Here is a 17,659-nt window from a genome sequence, read left to right on the forward strand (position 1 = left end):
ATATACACACATACACACATGTATATATGTATATACTTTAGGTTGTTTGTTTTGTTCTTCCTTTCTTTTATTTTCTTTTCCTTTTTTCTCTCGTCCTTCTCTCGATACTTTAAAATACTTGAAAAATTATTCTTTTCACTTGCACCGTTAACGCATCCCCCATGCTCGTATCGAGGATGGATAACGATAATGATCTATAATAATTTAAGATCGATCCTACCGATGATCTGTTATGAGAATAGAAAACGAAAAGTAAACGATAAGAAATAAATTGGATGACAAGTTTTTCTTTTTTTTGGGGGAGGGGAGGGGGAACGAGGATGTAAAAGAAGTTATGAAAAATAATTTAAAGAAAAAAGGAAAATGAAGATGAAGATGAAGATGAAGATGAAGATGAAGAAGAACGCCGTCCCATTCGTTCTTTGCTCGTTGTCAGTCATTTTCGACCAAATAATTCTTACAAAATGTTAATCACGCAAAACCGACATTATTATTCGATACGAAATAAACGATGTCACGGCAGACTCGTAGTTGTTACTTTGTAACATGGATGAACAAAGATGAAAAAAAACGAAGTTAAAAAATGACGAAGAATAAAATGAAGATGAAGATGAAGATGAAGATGAAGATGAAGATGAAGACGATGAAGAGGAAAGGCAAGCCAACACTAGAGGCACTTTATCAAGTAAAAAAAAACGAACAAAGCAGCTTTTAATTAAATATGAAGATAGCGAATCCTTAATTATTCTAACGTAGTAGTATACGCAGCACACGCGGATTTTCGCACTTAGATATACGGCGAAAGAATCTTTTTAAATGAAAGAGAGAGAGAGAGAGAGATGGGTGAAGGGAGAAGGGATGAGGTATAATCGTAAAAAAAAATAATAATAAAAATCGAGTTACGGTTATAAGAAAAGTGTCCTGGAAATGAAGGAAGAAAAATATGAGAGAGAGCGAAGAGAGAGAGAGAGAGAGAGAGAGAGCGAGAGAGGAGAGAGAGCGAGCGTAGAGGAGAGTCAGTTCCTTGGAAACAGATAAAGGGAAAAGAAAAAAAGAAAAAGAAAAAAAACAGGAAATATTTGTCTCCTCGCGTTTTTTCCTATTAAAAATTAAATTTATCTGCAATACTTTATACCTAAACTATTTTAAGCTTTCGAAATGGTCTATCTTAACCCTTTGTCCTTCCATATTTCTGATTACGTAATTTACTATTATGCTTTCTGAAAGCACACGCGGATGAATGGATGGATGGTTTTTTTTTTGATGTTGTCGAACTGATTATGAGAAATATTATTGTCAAATGTGATTAAGAGATCAAAAAAAGTATCGGAAAGGATGGATTGACTGCGAGAGCTGCGATTATTTTTTTGATAACTATGTTGATTAGTATTATGGATTGTTAATAAAAATTTCAAAGTAAGAGAGAGAGAGAGAATGTGTGTGAGTGAGAGAGAGAGAGAGAAACGTTCGTACGCACTTTTTCGTCCGTTGCAACTAGTAGAAAAAGAAGAAGAAGAAGAAGAAGAATAAAGTTTTGAATTATTTTTTTCTTTTTCTTACTGTTAATTTTGTTCTCTCTTTTTTCGTTTTGTTTTGTTTTGTTTGTTTTGTGTTTCTTCGTTTTCAATATTTCAATCTGGCATAACAAGTGCGATGCAACCATAACATATATTATCTCGTTAATATTTTTCTATAAAAAACGTCGTAGTATAATTTATTTTTCTAGACATTTTTGTTTTTTAGGAAAACCAACGAAATGAAACTTAAAAAAAAAAAATGAGAAAACATCATAATAACGATTCAATAACCGTTAGACAAAGTTTTGTGTGTAAGAAAAAAAAAAGGTAACAACGTTTTGTCGTAATTTTTTGTCTTTTTTTTTTACCACCGCGAAATTTCAATTCAAATTTCAATATTCTATACAAATATTTGTTGAATTAATTAATTACATCGTCGAATTATCTTTTTTAATCTCGTGCAGTGCATTTAAGGGTTTACCTTTTTTTTTAACAGAATCATTAACATATTCAATCCAAACATGCAATTGGACGATATGCAATCAATCGAACGAAAAATATGCTCGTATTTGCTAAAAGTGCGTGAAATTAGGAGGTGAAAATTTATGATATATAACAACATTGCTCGATTGAAAAAAGATTTAAAAATTAAAAAAGGAAAAAAAAGAATACCACACGAGACCGATGAATATCATAATTTTTCTCAGCTAGGTAGTAGCATTTGTTTCTAGAAAAACGCGCTGCTGCTATTTTTAAGGCATTATCGTTTTTTCGCGAACATATTTTTATATATAATATATATAAAAATTATATAATAATCGATACAAATGTGCGAATTCCCGCTAAGTTTATATATATATATTACCGCGTTAGTCATTTGTAATTTAAAAAAAAAAATAATCAATACTTCTGGTCCAATGATTATTACATGTAAAAAAAAAACACATATAAAAAGAAAAAAAGAAAGGAAAAAGAAAACACCGTGTCTAGTCGTCGCGAAGGATATAACACAACGTTTTTCAATCACGATATTTATTCAGGCGTTATTTTTTTATTTTCAAACGGAATATTAATTTTACTTTTGATTACAAAAAAACAATACCATGTTCGTTTCATATATATACGTAGGTTAGTATTATATTAACAAATATTACAAATATTGCAAATATTGAAACATGAAGCACACAACATGTGACAAAGCACAGTACTTTGAAGTTAATACAGTTAGTATATTTATATAATATTTATATATTAATTTAATATACTCACGCAAATTTTTTAACGATCACCTTATGTTCTTATTTTTTTTCCTTTTTTTTTTTATGAAGATTAACGAGAAATTTTGTTATTTTAGAACGCGTGTCGTCTACAACGATTTCATATTCATCACTTATGGAAAAATTACAACATAGTGCTACTTTACTTATACAATATATTTTTCTTTTATTTTCGTTGTTTTTTTGTTGTTGTTTTATTTTAAATGAATGAAAGAACGAACGTAAGGATTAAGTTGAAGATAAAAAAAATAAAAAGGACTAATGTTCTTTCTAATTCGTTTTCTTTTTTTATTTATTAAAAAAAACGAACGCTCTATCTCGCTCTCTCTCTCATTTCTCTCTCTTTCTCTTTCTCTTCCTGTTTCTCTTTCTTTCTTCCTTCCCTCTCTCTCTCTCTCTCTCTCTCTCTCTCTCTCTCTCTCTCTCTTTCTCTCTTTCTCTTAATCTTCAGATTCGAAACTTTTTTTTCAAACGTCGAATGAGAAAAAAGTGAAATTAATCGAGACCAGTTTTATCGCGTTGTTATTTACAAAAAAAAAAAAATGAACACTTCACACAAACGCAAGTTACGATTACGAATAGTTTCAATTTAAAAGAAAAGAAGAAAGAAAGGAAAAAAAAACAAATGCAAATTTGAGAATGGTCATCTGAGACGCACTTTCATCTAATCGAATTCTAAAACCATTTTTCAAATTATCCGCAAAAAAAAAGAGAACAAAATAAAACATTAAAGTTAAACGGAAGTGAAGATAAAAAACACGTAGGAATCCTAATCACGTATAGAATAAATTTCTTCGCATCTTTTCCCTTATTAATTATTATTATTATTAAAATTATTGCAATTTCTACGCAGAATTGTCCTGTATATACGTATACATAAATATACACACACACACACATACCTACACCTACACCTACACCTAAACACAAGTATAGATTTACATGTGTATGTGTATATAAGGTGAGGCCTTTTACATGCACGTTTTCTTTTGCTTAAATTAATATAAATTTGAAATTATGTATTTTATGTGAGAGAAGAAACGTAACTTATTAATTATTTTTACAAGTAAAAAAGTATCATTTTTCCAACAAAATTTTCTAATCAACTTTTAATATTACTTTGTAAATACGAGTCTATATTTTTTTATAAACCAAAATTTGGATAGTTTATCAAATTTTTGGTATGTTGAATATCATTAATATACAAAAATTATCATTGTTTCTATTAAAAATTAATTCCAAAGATTTCTATAAAAAATGTTATGAATTTTATGCGACATTAAATATTGTTGATATTAAATTTGTATAACAAAATTTCAAGATTTTTTTTTTTTTCAAAATGTACAAATTAGAAAGTTTCACCCTGTATGCACGATACAATAATTGAATCGTAAAATTTAAGGGAACGAACGCATAATCCCGTTTGTAACACCTAACCTAAACGATAACGAAAAAAAAACAAAATCAAGCAAATGAATGAAGAAAAGCAATTGTGTAATAATGAAAGCTTAATGATAGTAAGAGAGTGTTGGTGCTTTCACGATAAAGCCGTGTTGTGTATTTCCAAAATTTTCATATATTACATAAAATATGTTTATTATTATACACATATTTTCACTATGCTCGTACGCGTGTTCATGTGGCTAAACACAAAAAAAACCTTTCTAACCTTTTCCGATCATTACGAACGTAGAAAAAAAAAATATATATATATATTCATTTTTCTTTATGTTTTTTTTTCTCTTTTTTATTTTTTTTCTAAACTCGTTCATCGTTATCCGCTGCCTCTGACCTCCTGCCTCCTAATAATAGCGCTTATGAAAGTGATAAAAAAAAAAAAAAAAAAAGAAAATATATATTAGCTTGTTCGGAAAGTAATTACGATTTTTTTTTTTTTTTAAATAACCAAACAAAAGACAATTTCTTTTTTATTTACAATTTGTCAAGATGCAAACAATCGAATTTGTGACAAATTTAATTTCTAAGTTATTTCTTGAGTTGCCATTCGACGATTAGCATACTACCGAGTGTCTGTTTATTATGCCCTTCGTCCCTTTCAACCTAAACGTGATGCATCTATCGAATTAAAAAACAAAAAGGAAAAAGAAAGTACCCAGAATGAAATTTCAACGAACAGTTTTGACCATGACTTCGATTCTTTGATTTTTCCATTTGTGGTAAGATGGCAAATAAAAATAAACAAACAAACAAACAAAAATAAATTACTAAGGTATATGTATATTACGTAAAGTTAATTATTGATAAACGCAATTAACGATATCTATACGAAAAAAAAAACTAAATTATTTTCCGAACAATCCGATAATTAATAATAACAAAAATTTAATAATAATAAAGCAAACAAATTGATAAAACGTAAGAGAAAACGTGAGAGAAACAACGAGGTAACTTGTAAGAAAATTTTAATTAAATTAGGAATGAGAGGGAGAGAGAGAGAGAGAGTGAGAGAGAAAGAGAGAGAGAGAGACAAAAATATAACCCTTTTAGGTAAGCTCATTAATAAGATTTGAAAACTATATCGGAGGATATACTTTTTTTTTTCTCAAGAAGGATATATATATATATATACTATATACATCTTTTCTTACGTAGTTGCTTACATTTGTATTCAAGCAAGAATATGATTAAAGCTGCGTAATTAATTTTTCTAAAATAACCATAAATTTCCTCTTATTTGTTGATTTTTTTGGGGGGGAGGTTTTTTTTTTTTTTTTTTTTTAATGCATTTTATTTTCTTTACAATCTATTCTTGGTAATTATTTTCCATCTTCGAAGAAGAATCTTTTGAAAGTGTTTAGATCGAACATATAATTATAATTATATCCAAGAAGAAAGATTATTTTTATATATATATATAAAATTTCGCAGGTAAGTTGATTAAAAATATCTTACTCTTAGCCTAGTTAATTAGACAGTTGCATAATTTTCGTCGCGTTTCCTTGTGTGACGCAAATGTCGAAGTTTTCTAATCGTCTAACAAAAAGTCCAACATTTTTGTTTCTTTTTTTTTTATTTTTTTTTTTTTTTTTTTTTAATTAGAAATTGGCAAAGTATAATAAAATAATATTAAGTAATAATATTCAAGTACAATTTTAAAATTATGCAACGACTTATTATAAATACATTGACATATATATATATAAATATCAGTACTATGATACATACATATATATAATATATCAATAAAATATATATAATTCGTTAATGTATCCCTTATTAACATTTACTCAATAATAATATATATATATTATTAATACTCTATATGCATTATATTATGATCAATCAGTACGTATCGAATATACATATATATATTGTTGATGTTATAATCAATCATGTGATAAAACATAATACTATTACTTTTCTATTATTTTCTTTCTTTTATATACATTGTACGACAATAATACCGTGCAAATTCTATTAAAAAAAAAAAAAAAAAAAAAAAAACAAATAAATTGATCTAAATAATTTTTTTATTTTACATATATATAATAAAAAAAAATTAAAAAAGAAATTTACACATCTCAATAAAATTTCAAGATTAAATAAATTAAATATTAAGTGTTTAAAAAAAAAAAAAAAAAAGAAGAAAAAGAAAAAAAAAACTCAACAATATATAGGTAGGTGTGGACACACCTATACATATATAGATATGAGTAGTGTTTCATAAACAAAAACGATTTAATCTTCGATTAAAAACTTTTAGTTTCGATTATTTTTTTATCGCGTCTCGTCTATTCTATTCTATTTATTCGAATTAAACTATTCTACTTATTCGAATGAAAATATATTGAAAAATCACATGATTGGTTCGTCATAAGTTAGAAAATAAACTACACTGCAGGTTAAAATTAACGATTAAATATAAGTAGAGGGGGAAAAACAAAAAAAAAATAAAGAAGAAGAAAAAGATTAAAAATGAGAAAATTAATGAATGAACGGAATTCGATTAAAAATTAAAGAGACAAAAGGTAAAAATTATTTTTTAAAATACTTTGAATTATTTTAAAAATCGTTCGAAAAATTGTACTAATGCGATTCTCGTGAATTCCAAGGTTAAAATAATTCATTTCTGTTCCTAATGACCGCTCCTCTTTTATCTATTGCTTGTTAACTATGGGATAACCGTAAAAAGTGTTACAGAAGAAAAAAAAAAGTTGACAGAGGGAAAGATAAAGGACAGAAAAAAATTGTCTAAGCAGTCTTGAACATCCGCGGGGAGGGAAGGGGAGGGGGAGAGAGGGAGAGGTTATCTTTTTCTTCTTCTCAATACCAGGTGTAAAAAGGTGGTTGAGGGGTTGGTCTAGGAGGTTGTTGGAAACTCTGAGCCGAATAATGACTGGCAAAAGCTTGATGAGGATGAGCACCATGAGCAGCATGGGATTGTTGAAGAGTACTAGGTGGGCTAGATAAAGCAACTCGCGAGGAAGACGGAATTGGTGGTAAATTCCAAGATGATGGCGGAGGATTTTCTTGAGCAGCTTGTTGTTGTTGCTGTTGTTGTTGTTGTTGTTGATGAACGGGAGATGATCCAGCAGTCATTGATAATTCGCTGGTAGACATTTGATCGGATCCTGAGTTTACCGAGTTAACCGAATTCGAGGCCATCATTGATACCAAAGTATTTGCAGTAGTTGGTAACTGATGATTTGCCGTTAATGATGGTGGTGGTGGTGGTGGTGGTTGTTGATAAGCTGCACTCGACACAGGCGTTATAGAATTAACTTGATGACCCATTTGAGATGTAGATGTAGACGTGGTAGGTGGTAACAATGTACTCGGATAAGTAACTGGTGTTGGTAGACCATAACTTGCTGCTGTTGACGATGACAGTCTCGTTGGATCTGCAGCCAATTGATGAGACATGCTATTGCCGTGATGAGCCGAATAGATCTCTGGAACTACATATATATATTATCGATTATGTTTCATTTAGAGAAAGTGAAATTAAGAAATACAAAGTGTCTCGTGTTTATCATTAAATGAAATGATCTTCCAATCAAAGAGTTCTTAGCAATATGGATATTGCCAACCCCTCCTGACGTGACAAAGCAAATATTCGATGTGTATGTGTATGTGTGTATATGATGTGTCACAGAAAAGCTTAGCTTCCTCTATGGTTTTTCTCAAGATTCGCGAAATAAACGTCGAGTGCTCTGAACTGTACGGAGTGACTAGCGTGCTTGGATTCTTTCGATGTCCCGTAGTGGACGTTCTTCGTCAAACGACTTCCGGTAATCGTGCTAGAGCAACTCGTACGGTGCCGCACAAAAAGTCTATCTGGGTGAGGACCACCTGCCGTCCTTCGACTACTTTCACGAGTCATTTTTTCTCTCTTTTCTTTCTTTCTTTCTTTTTTTTTTTTTTTTTAATCCGCGGAATGCACGATTAGTATCGCTACGTTAAATTTATAAGAAGTTTACTTGAAATTCCTAAGAGACGTCGTCGTCTACGTGTAACTCATGGATGAAATTCCTTCGTAATGTTTTTCAAGGTCGAAGAACGAATATATATATATATAAATCACAAATTCGAAAGAGTTCTTGTGCACTTTTTTTCTTTTTTATATATGTTTCTTCATTCAAATTTAAACCAACGCAATGAAGTGCATATTTCAATATTATATTTTATTTTCTTATCTCATTTTTCATTAGAACTAGAAAAAGAGAATTAACAAAAAAATCCGATAGCATTGAATCTACGAATAAGCCAAGTCAATGCAACTCAACACCTATTGTACGTAATTTAATTTTCATCATCGTTGAACCGTTTCGTATAATATATATATACACCTATATATTTATTATATTATACTATAATACTATGTTATATTAATTATAGTATACATATATATTAGGGTGAACCATAAGTTCGTGCACTTATTGCGTTACAAACCGCATAACGGATTGTTTTTTGTAAAAATTTACTATGGAAATGTTAATTTTAAAAAGCGTACGAACTTTTGCTTCACCCTAATAAATAAATTAAAAAAAAAAGTGATATGTTAGACTTACCCTGACTCGAGGTGAATGCAGTATCCGGAAGTGGCTGTCCATGAGGATGGGGATGCGAATGATTCGGTGGTACAGCAGCAGCACTACCATGAGGATGAGGTGCAGCAGGTGGATGAAGTACATAAGGTGGTGCAGGATAAGCTACGGTTCCAACGTATCCGCTGGTTGCATTAGATGATAATTGTTTTCTAAGTCTCGCACGTCTATTGCTGAACCAAACTTGAATCCTGGCTTCGGTCAATTTAGTTCTCTGTGCTAATTCCTCTCTGGTATATATGTCAGGATATTGGGTTCTCTCAAAAGCACGTTCCAATTCGTCCAATTGATTGGCCGTAAAAGTTGTACGACTTCTACGTTGTTTTCTCTTCAATGCGATACCTGGCTCGCTATCGCAATCCGAACCCGAACTCGTTTTGACTAAACATCCGATGGAAGAACAGAAAGAAAGAAAAAAAAAAAGAAAAAATAGAAAGAAACCAAAAAACAAAGAATAGAAAGAAAGAAAAAAAAAAGGAAAAAGAATAACGAGACAACGAGTGTTAATTTACAAAATTTCAATCATCATCATCATCATCATCATTTGTTTTCCAAAATAAATTATAATATTATATATTATATATCTTTATACTTAATTTAACTTTCTGTTTTTTTCTTTTTTTCTTTTTTGTTTCACATTATTTATGGTAACATTATCCAAAAATATTATCATATAAAAAAAAGAAAAAAGGAAATAAGGAAAAGAAAGAAAAAAAGTATGGTTTAGTTTTTCGTTTCATCTCTCTCATTCTCTGTCTCATCGTGGCTAATCGTGCGACGCTCGACGTCCCGACGCCGAGACTCAAGCGTGTTTAACGCGAATTCGACACAGATTCTATTCTAAGATGAAAGAGACAGAAAGAAATAAAGAAAGAAAGAAAGAAAGAGAGAGAGAGAGAGAGAGAGAGAGAGAGAGATAGCAAGAGGAAAGGAAGAAAAACATACATAGAAAGCAAATAATAAATAAAGAAAATCCTTTTTTTTAATTTTTAATCTTACTTGCTTTTAATACTAGATTTAAGGACTGTATCAATTTGACTCATTTCAAATTTTTTATTGCTACATATATATATAAAAGTTAAATATTATGTTAATTTTTAATGCCTTAATGAGATATACGTAAATAATTATTTCTCTCCTCTACTCATTTCTTCATTCAAACGATTTTTGTAAGTTTTGAAAAGATAATTAACAAAACATCCGTAAATCTAACGTTACTAAAACGCAAACCTATTATTCCGAAATAAGTAATTTAAAACATAATTAGGTCGAGTTCAAACTTTAAAGCAAATATGCGACAAACATTATTATTTTATTTTTAAAAGAAAAAGAAAAATTCATGCAATTATATGTATGTATATATAAAAACAGAAAATGGATGGTAGATTTCTAGTTTTATTTTCAAAGAGAAAGGAGAGCAAAAGATAAAGAGCAAACAGGATGAAAACCAAAAGGACGCCTCTCAATCGTGACTCGTACCACCACCGTTAATATCGGTTGAAACGTAGCGTAGGTAAAATATAGCATGTTCGAAAGAGAGAAAGAACAACTTTTAAAATTACAAGTTTCACCTCGGCGTTTAGTCTTCGATGGTATGCAATTTTTTCTCAACTCCACATAAGATTTCCAAGCACCGACCTGGACTGGACTCCGATGTGGGACGTTATACGTTTTTTTAAATACGATAAAAAAGGAAGAAACGAGTCTATTAAATCTAATGAGTGCGTAAGAGATAGATAGAGATAGGAATACATTAACGAGAAAAGAAAATCAAGAGAAAGATAACAAAAATTGAAGATTATCCATTTTTTTTCTCCGAGTGTTTTTTTATCCCTTTGCAATCCGAAAAATCACAAAATCACGATATTTGAGTATTATAATATATATGCTTCAATCTTCAAGGCCGAAAAATAAATGATTCCACGCGCTAATAATTTTAATTGTTACATGGTTTATCCTTGAATAAGGCACACGCGTATATTTCACATATATATACATAATACGAACGATATAGTTTTTAATTAAGAAAAATGATTCCGCAATTCGACTGCTGTTAAAACTAACATCATTTTCATCGTTGCGAGTTTAATTACGCGAGAGATGTTGGATAAAACGTTTTCTATTGTGATTTTAAATAATTTTAAAAACTATCCTTAATGAATTGTATTCTACAATTTGCTTTTTTCTTTTCCAACATTGATCTGCGATCTAAATTTCCAACTCGTACAAATGAAATAAAAAATATTCTTTTCAATTCGAATATTAGCACGGGAAAAACGGGGAAATTAGATCATTCAAATTTTAATCTAATAAGAATATTAATATATATATATATTCACTAATTTTCTTTTTTTCTTTCTCGCTCGTTCACGTCATCCGTTCGCAGTATTATTTTTACACTTTTTCTTTCATTTGGTCCTTTTTTTTCTTTTTTTTTTTTTTGAAAGACCAAAGCCCGACCATCGAAACGATCGACTTACACGGCTTTGACCGCCCCCTCTACCTCTCTTTCTTTCTCTCTCTCACTTATTTCTCGTTGTTCCTTTCATCTTTGCCGGCCAGCAGCCTTCGAACGATCCCACGACGGCCTTCGGACGGTACACATTTCATTTGTCTTGTCAGAAGGGTGCACACGGTAACCCCCCAAGGCGCCGACTACTCGTTGTGCCACCTTGCTAGAACCCTCCAAGAAACTGCGGAAACAGCTTCCTTAGATTCTTTTTCTTCTTCTTTTTCTTCTTCTTCTTCCTCTTTTACTTCTTATTTTTCCCTAATTATAACGCGATAGAATTGTTGTTCGACGAAATTTCGTTTCATTCGTTGCAACTTCACATGCCTCTCCCACTCCACTCCAAAAAATGTTCACTTGCAAAGTCTCACTTTTATATGAACAATTTTCTTATTAACATTATTTTTTTCTTTTTTTTCAAGACAGAGAAAGAGAGAGAGAGATACAGAGGAATTCACTTATCTCAAACATTTGTTTCATCGTAATATATAATCTATAAAATCCCTACTTTTTTCATACTAATTATTATAATTTTCACATGAAATTTAAAATCATTAATAGGTCGTTCTTCTATTTGTACTTTGTTTTGCTTTTAAGCGAAAAGAAAAATACGATACAGAATATTATTCACCAATTCACCTAATCACAAAAGTTTTCACTTGAAATTAAACAACCGTTTTAAAAATGTTCCCGTGTTATCCTATTCGCTTGGATTTATAATATACGATAAAACAAATCATTTCTTCGCAAAAAAAAACAAAAACCAAGAATATATTTTAGAAACTTGTAACGAAAACGCGCGAACACGGGGAGGGAAGGGTTAAATGAACGTTCGGAACGCGTATTTTCTACCCCTCTTTTTCTTTTCTCCCAACAGACAGATGGTCAAATTTCTTTACCGAGACTTTTGTGTCCATGAAGTAAGTAAGCAAGCAAGCAAGCAAAAAAGGTAAAGATAAAGAGAAAGAGGAAAGAAAGAGAAAGATGGCAGGATTATTCGCGTTTGCGCGCGCGCGCGCGCGCGTACATTTACGCGTCCGAGGAAGAAAACACGTGGGCATGTACAGGGCGGCAAGAAAATTACAGAGCCCCAGGCCGAACAGCTACCGACCTACCGACGGCACGACGGCTGCTGATACTTCGACGTTCAGAACTCAGAGAACCGGTAATTTCTGAGATCGAGAAACGCGCGGCTGATTAATGCGCGAGCATTTAATTTATTCATTCACCGTTTCCAGAACCACAACCACCACCACCACCAACAGCACCAGCACCAGCACAAGCACCATCGTGCTACTGCCGTTCCACAAGACACCAGCTTTTTTTCCCCTTTTTTTTCGGGGAGAGTTTTATTGTTTTTTTCCCTTTCCTCTACTTCTTTTATCTTTTTCTTTTTTCATCGTCATCATCATCTTCCTTTTTTGTTATTTTTCATCTCCATCGTACCCGTTTTCTTCTCGTGTTTCTTCTCGCGTTGGTTTAGATCCGATCATAAGATGATGATCATGAAGCTTTAACACAGCAATATATATATATATATATATGTATATATGCTGCCCGGGAAAATTTAAATCTCGTTCTATGATAAAACTCGCAAAAGTTCTCTGATAGAAATTTTTGTTAGAAAATAAGTAATCGTCGATGAGTGCAAGGAAAACCTTAATGGAATATAGGGTGTGTACCACCTACTTATCCACTACCTACTACTATACACAACATTCATTCGCATAGCTCGGTATCATTATAATCGAATTCTCTTGAAGGGCAGCATCTACTCGGAGAATGGATTTGCCGATTCCCACGGATCATTAATCTTGTTTACGACTCGGAGAAACAGAAAGAGAGAGAGAGAGAGAGAGAGAGAAAACAAAAAAAGGCCCGCTTCTCTTTAAAGAGAAGAAATCTTCCAAGAAAATTAGTCCACGGATTGAAAGATGATTGCTTAGGTGAATTTGTTCCAAAAGTTAAAATCTCCCAAATTTTATTCTAAACGATATCTTTTTTTTTTCTTTTTAAATCATCGTCTCTCATGTTTTATGTAAATTTTTTTTAATCCTGCCTTCGATGCACAAATTTGATTTTGATCATAAAGAGAATGAGTGGGGTTCGAGGGGGGGGTGGAGAAGAAAGAATAGTTACATTTTTAAAAAGAAAAAAATTGAAATACGATTTATTTTAGGATGAATCGAATCCGGAGGAACATTTTGTCGAACGATATATTGTGATGTTTTTATTTTTGAAATCATATTGAAATTATGGTTCGCGCGCGTGTATAATAGAAATTTAATGATTATTTTAAATTTGTCTTTTCGATATGCGAATTAGATTTTCTATATGGGACGTAACTTATCCCTCGATCGATTACATAGCCTAAGCGATTTCCTCGATTCTCCTTAATCACAGTCATCGAAGTTATTCAACCGTGTCGGTCGATCAAACACGATAGATCGTGCGATCTCCATGAAGGTAATATTTAAGAACGAGAGAGAGAGAGAGAGAGATAATTATTTTTTACGTGGGTTTTAAGAAAGTTTTTTCAAAGGGGGAAAAAATGTTTAAAAAATATTCAAACTACTCGCGTACAAAGTGAAACATTAATAATAATTATACGATATTACGAGTGGTACATTGTAATATCGTAGTTGAAATGATTGATATTCAATAATATTATGTTAAAATATGGAGAAAAAATAAAAATTAGCAATAATAAAAACTAATAGGTTAGATATTAATGTTTATTGAATTAGAAAAACTAGATTAATAGGAGGAAACGACAAAATATGAATCATTGAAACGGATTATGGGTATCGAGCTCAATTATTAAACAAACACTTAACGTAAAATAATGATTAAATACGAATCATGCAAAAAAAAAACAAAAGATTATTTTCTTAATATAACTTACAATCACCAAGTTTGGCTTCCTCATCGTTATCGCGACCACGTAGGAGTCTTGAAATTGCCGATACACTCGGTGCAGCAGTTCTATCGCAAACATTATCCTTGATCAAACGATCCCTTATCTCCCATGAAAATATTCCCGGATTTTCTCGCCTGTACTCCTCGATTCTGGCCTCGATTTCTGGTGTTGCGACTCTCGGTTTGCTACCACCGATGACACCTGGTCTGATACTTCCGGTTTCCTGATAACGATTCAGTATCTTCGAAACGCAACCGTGCGATACGCGGAGCTGCCTATCGAAGTAGTAATTCATTTTTTTTTTCGTTTAATTATTTTTAATCTATTAAAACCTAACAAAAAAATGATCATAATATTCATCGTGACGATGATGATGATTCATCAGTCGAGAGAAAAATTTACCTGGAAATAACGCACGGTCTTACTCCAGCCCCAGCTAATTCCACTATTTTCAATCGAATATGATTGGGCAATGGACGACCATTGATAAAAACTCCACCTAATTGATTGACACGGCCCTGTCCTGGTATCGATCCTAGATCTGTTAGATTCAATTTATAAACTAGATAGAACACGTATTATATAAATTGCTCAAACTATAAATGATAATTTAAATACAAAGAAAGTTCAAATTTCTGATGCAAGTTGTTGCACCTTTTTATTACTGTTCTATTTCTTTCTTTCTTTCTTTCTTTCTTTCTTTCTTTCTTTCTTTCTTTCATTCATTCATTCCTTTTCTTTCGCACTTTCGACACAAAAAATAATAAGCAAGAGCATACAAAAGACTACACAATACATTTGACCAGCGATAAGTCTAAACCAAGCTGAAGGTTTATTACTCGCAATAATGATAGCGTATAATTTCCTTGGCTTATTTAATTTCGATTTACACGAACGTTCTTCTATACGATATGCTTGGCGAAATAAGAGCGAGAGAGAAATAAATTTCTTGCTACGATCGTTCTTGCAGTTACCTCTCGGCTCACGTGTAGCCTTTTTAATTTAGAACACGAGTAGTAGTGCTCGTTAATCGAAAGTTATTTCCTCTATTTCTTACCGTGTATACAGAATGAACAATGCAAATGGGTAACATTAAAAAAAAATCAAAAAAAGAAGTTATTATAAGTACAGAGAGAGAGAGAGAGAGAGAGAAAAGAAAGAGAAAGAGAGAGAAAGAGAGAGAGTCAACGAAAAGAATCAAAATGAAATTAATTTGATCATTCGAATGTGTGTGTGTGTGTGTGTGTTCGAAGATTGTATAAATAATAAATTAATCGAATAAATATAAAGGTAAAATCATTGATAAGATTATTTGATCATCGAGTCACGATTCTGTTTGAATTGTTAACGAGATTTTGTTGTTTTTTTTTTTATCGAGCATATCGGATAAATGTGTATGTACCAATTCTAAGAAAAAACTTATAGTTGCATTGAACGGAAAAGTTTCATCTCTCAATGACAATCTCCGAACGAAAAGTCTGATCATCGATGCGAAACCGTAACGAGAAAAAAAGATCAATCTTTCTTCGTGATAGATCTTTTCTACAGATTTATATATATATATTTATTCACATCCAGAATCATACCGTTGCATCGATCATTAGTCGATACAAAAAAGTTTTCTCGAACGTCGAAAGAAAAAAAAATTCAAATGAAGGAAGAAGACCTTCGCGATTTTAACACGCACACGTACACACACACACATGCTCACATACACGTACACGCAAAATGTATCGTTCCAAATATTTGTTAAATTATTTTTCATAAGACCAAAAGTATCGCGTCACAAATATTTATTTAACTTATCATTTATTCGTATAATAGTCAAATTGAAAAGTGGGAAACTAAGTTTTTGTAATAAATAAATAATATTAATTATGTTGTTCGTATCATGGAATATTTTTTATTTCTTAAGAAAAATCATTCAACTTCATTCTCGTTTACGTGGAAAACAATATTAAGTTATTTCGATGGATGCAGTAAGTATCTTTCCGATTAGGCGAGTCGTAGTACTTTAAAATGACTAAACTTACCGCACGGGGGAGGAGAATAAAATAATAAAGAAAAAAGAAATAATAATAATAATGAGGGAAAAAAGTTGACTATGCATTATTGAAACCATGATCGATTACATAAGGAAAGTCATGCATCGTTTCCATTCAATGTTAATCGACAAAATTTGATCGGAACTACGCGTTTTATTTGTTATATTCGATTATTTTATTACTTTTACATCCTCTTATTTATCAATTAAAGTTTTTTCCAATTCTCATTATGCTCAACTAATGTAAGAGAAGCTACATTATTGTGATTTTTAATTTTTGAAAATATCGATCGATTTTAATTATCGTTTTTTTTTGCAACTTTTGCAAATGTTTTTTCTTTGGATTTCTTGGGATATTATTCAAATGCGTAATTACCCGTATATCGTTGAGACAGAGATTAATGATATTAATCAATTTTACCTTAGCACACTTAGAAAGGAATTAGATGACGAATCTCAATAAAAAAAAACAAAAAACACAAAAAACAAACTACAATATTTTTCAATAAATTCCTACAATTCATGAAATATCGTTGTCTTGCACGAAATTATTGCTAAATTATTACTTTCTAGTTCTCCATCTTCCAACATTTCAATACTTATCGATAAAAGAAAGAAAGAAAGAATGATTTATAACTTAGAAACTTAATTTTTTTCCGATTGTTCTAAAATTTTTTTTTTTAACTTATCTTCGTGACAAAGATTTTGTTGAATTTCGAAAGAAGATATCAAATAAACTGTTATCGGATTGGTTGTATTATTTTCCAACTATACCGTCCGACGGTAAAATCACGAATTCTCTTATTGCACAAAATCTCGATTATTAGAATCATTTTGTTATTTTACATCATTTTTATTCGCATTAGTAAAACAATTTTCTAAATTTTCTTCAAATCGATTATATTTTCAATAAACAAATTATAAACAAAAACAAAAAAACTGCAAATATACTTTCACGATATTTATTAATTACAAGAATTAAATGTTTCGAAAAAGAAAAGAAAAGAAAAGAAATTTTCCAGAAAAAATAGAAGAAAAATCTTTGTTTTAGAAATACGACAGTAATCATCTTACTGCGTAATTTTATGACAGTTATTGACACAATCTTTCAAAATTCAAATAGATTGAAGATAAAATTTAGCCGTTCAAAAAAGAAATATAAAGAACATAATAAAAAATAAAAAACAAGGATACTCAAATCTACGTTTCCTAGAGAAGAGACATGCACCTTGGAAAGGGTATCCAGTAAAACATGGTCGCATCATCGAAAAATTAGTGGTAACCGTCATTTCAAGTAGTCCCCACTAATTGAACTACTCCATCC

The 17,659-nt window shown here is 31.0% G+C and overlaps 1 protein-coding gene across 1 annotated transcript; it reads right to left on the reverse strand.

Moving 5' to 3' along the window:
- Window positions 1-6,901: 6,901 nt before the first annotated feature.
- On the reverse strand, window positions 6,902-14,860 carry LOC122521417 (protein gooseberry-like; the record flags this gene model as incomplete). Its single annotated transcript, XM_043642143.1, has 4 exons — window positions 6,902-7,713; window positions 8,827-9,243; window positions 14,277-14,566; window positions 14,694-14,860. Coding segments are annotated over 4 exons (1,509 nt in total), but the record flags the coding sequence as incomplete, so codon positions are not given.
- Window positions 14,861-17,659: the final 2,799 nt, after the last annotated feature.

This window comes from Polistes fuscatus, unplaced genomic scaffold, assembly GCF_010416935.1.
Source record: "Polistes fuscatus isolate 324 unplaced genomic scaffold, CU_Pfus_HIC Scaffold4, whole genome shotgun sequence".
NCBI lineage: Eukaryota > Metazoa > Arthropoda > Insecta > Hymenoptera > Vespidae > Polistes > Polistes fuscatus.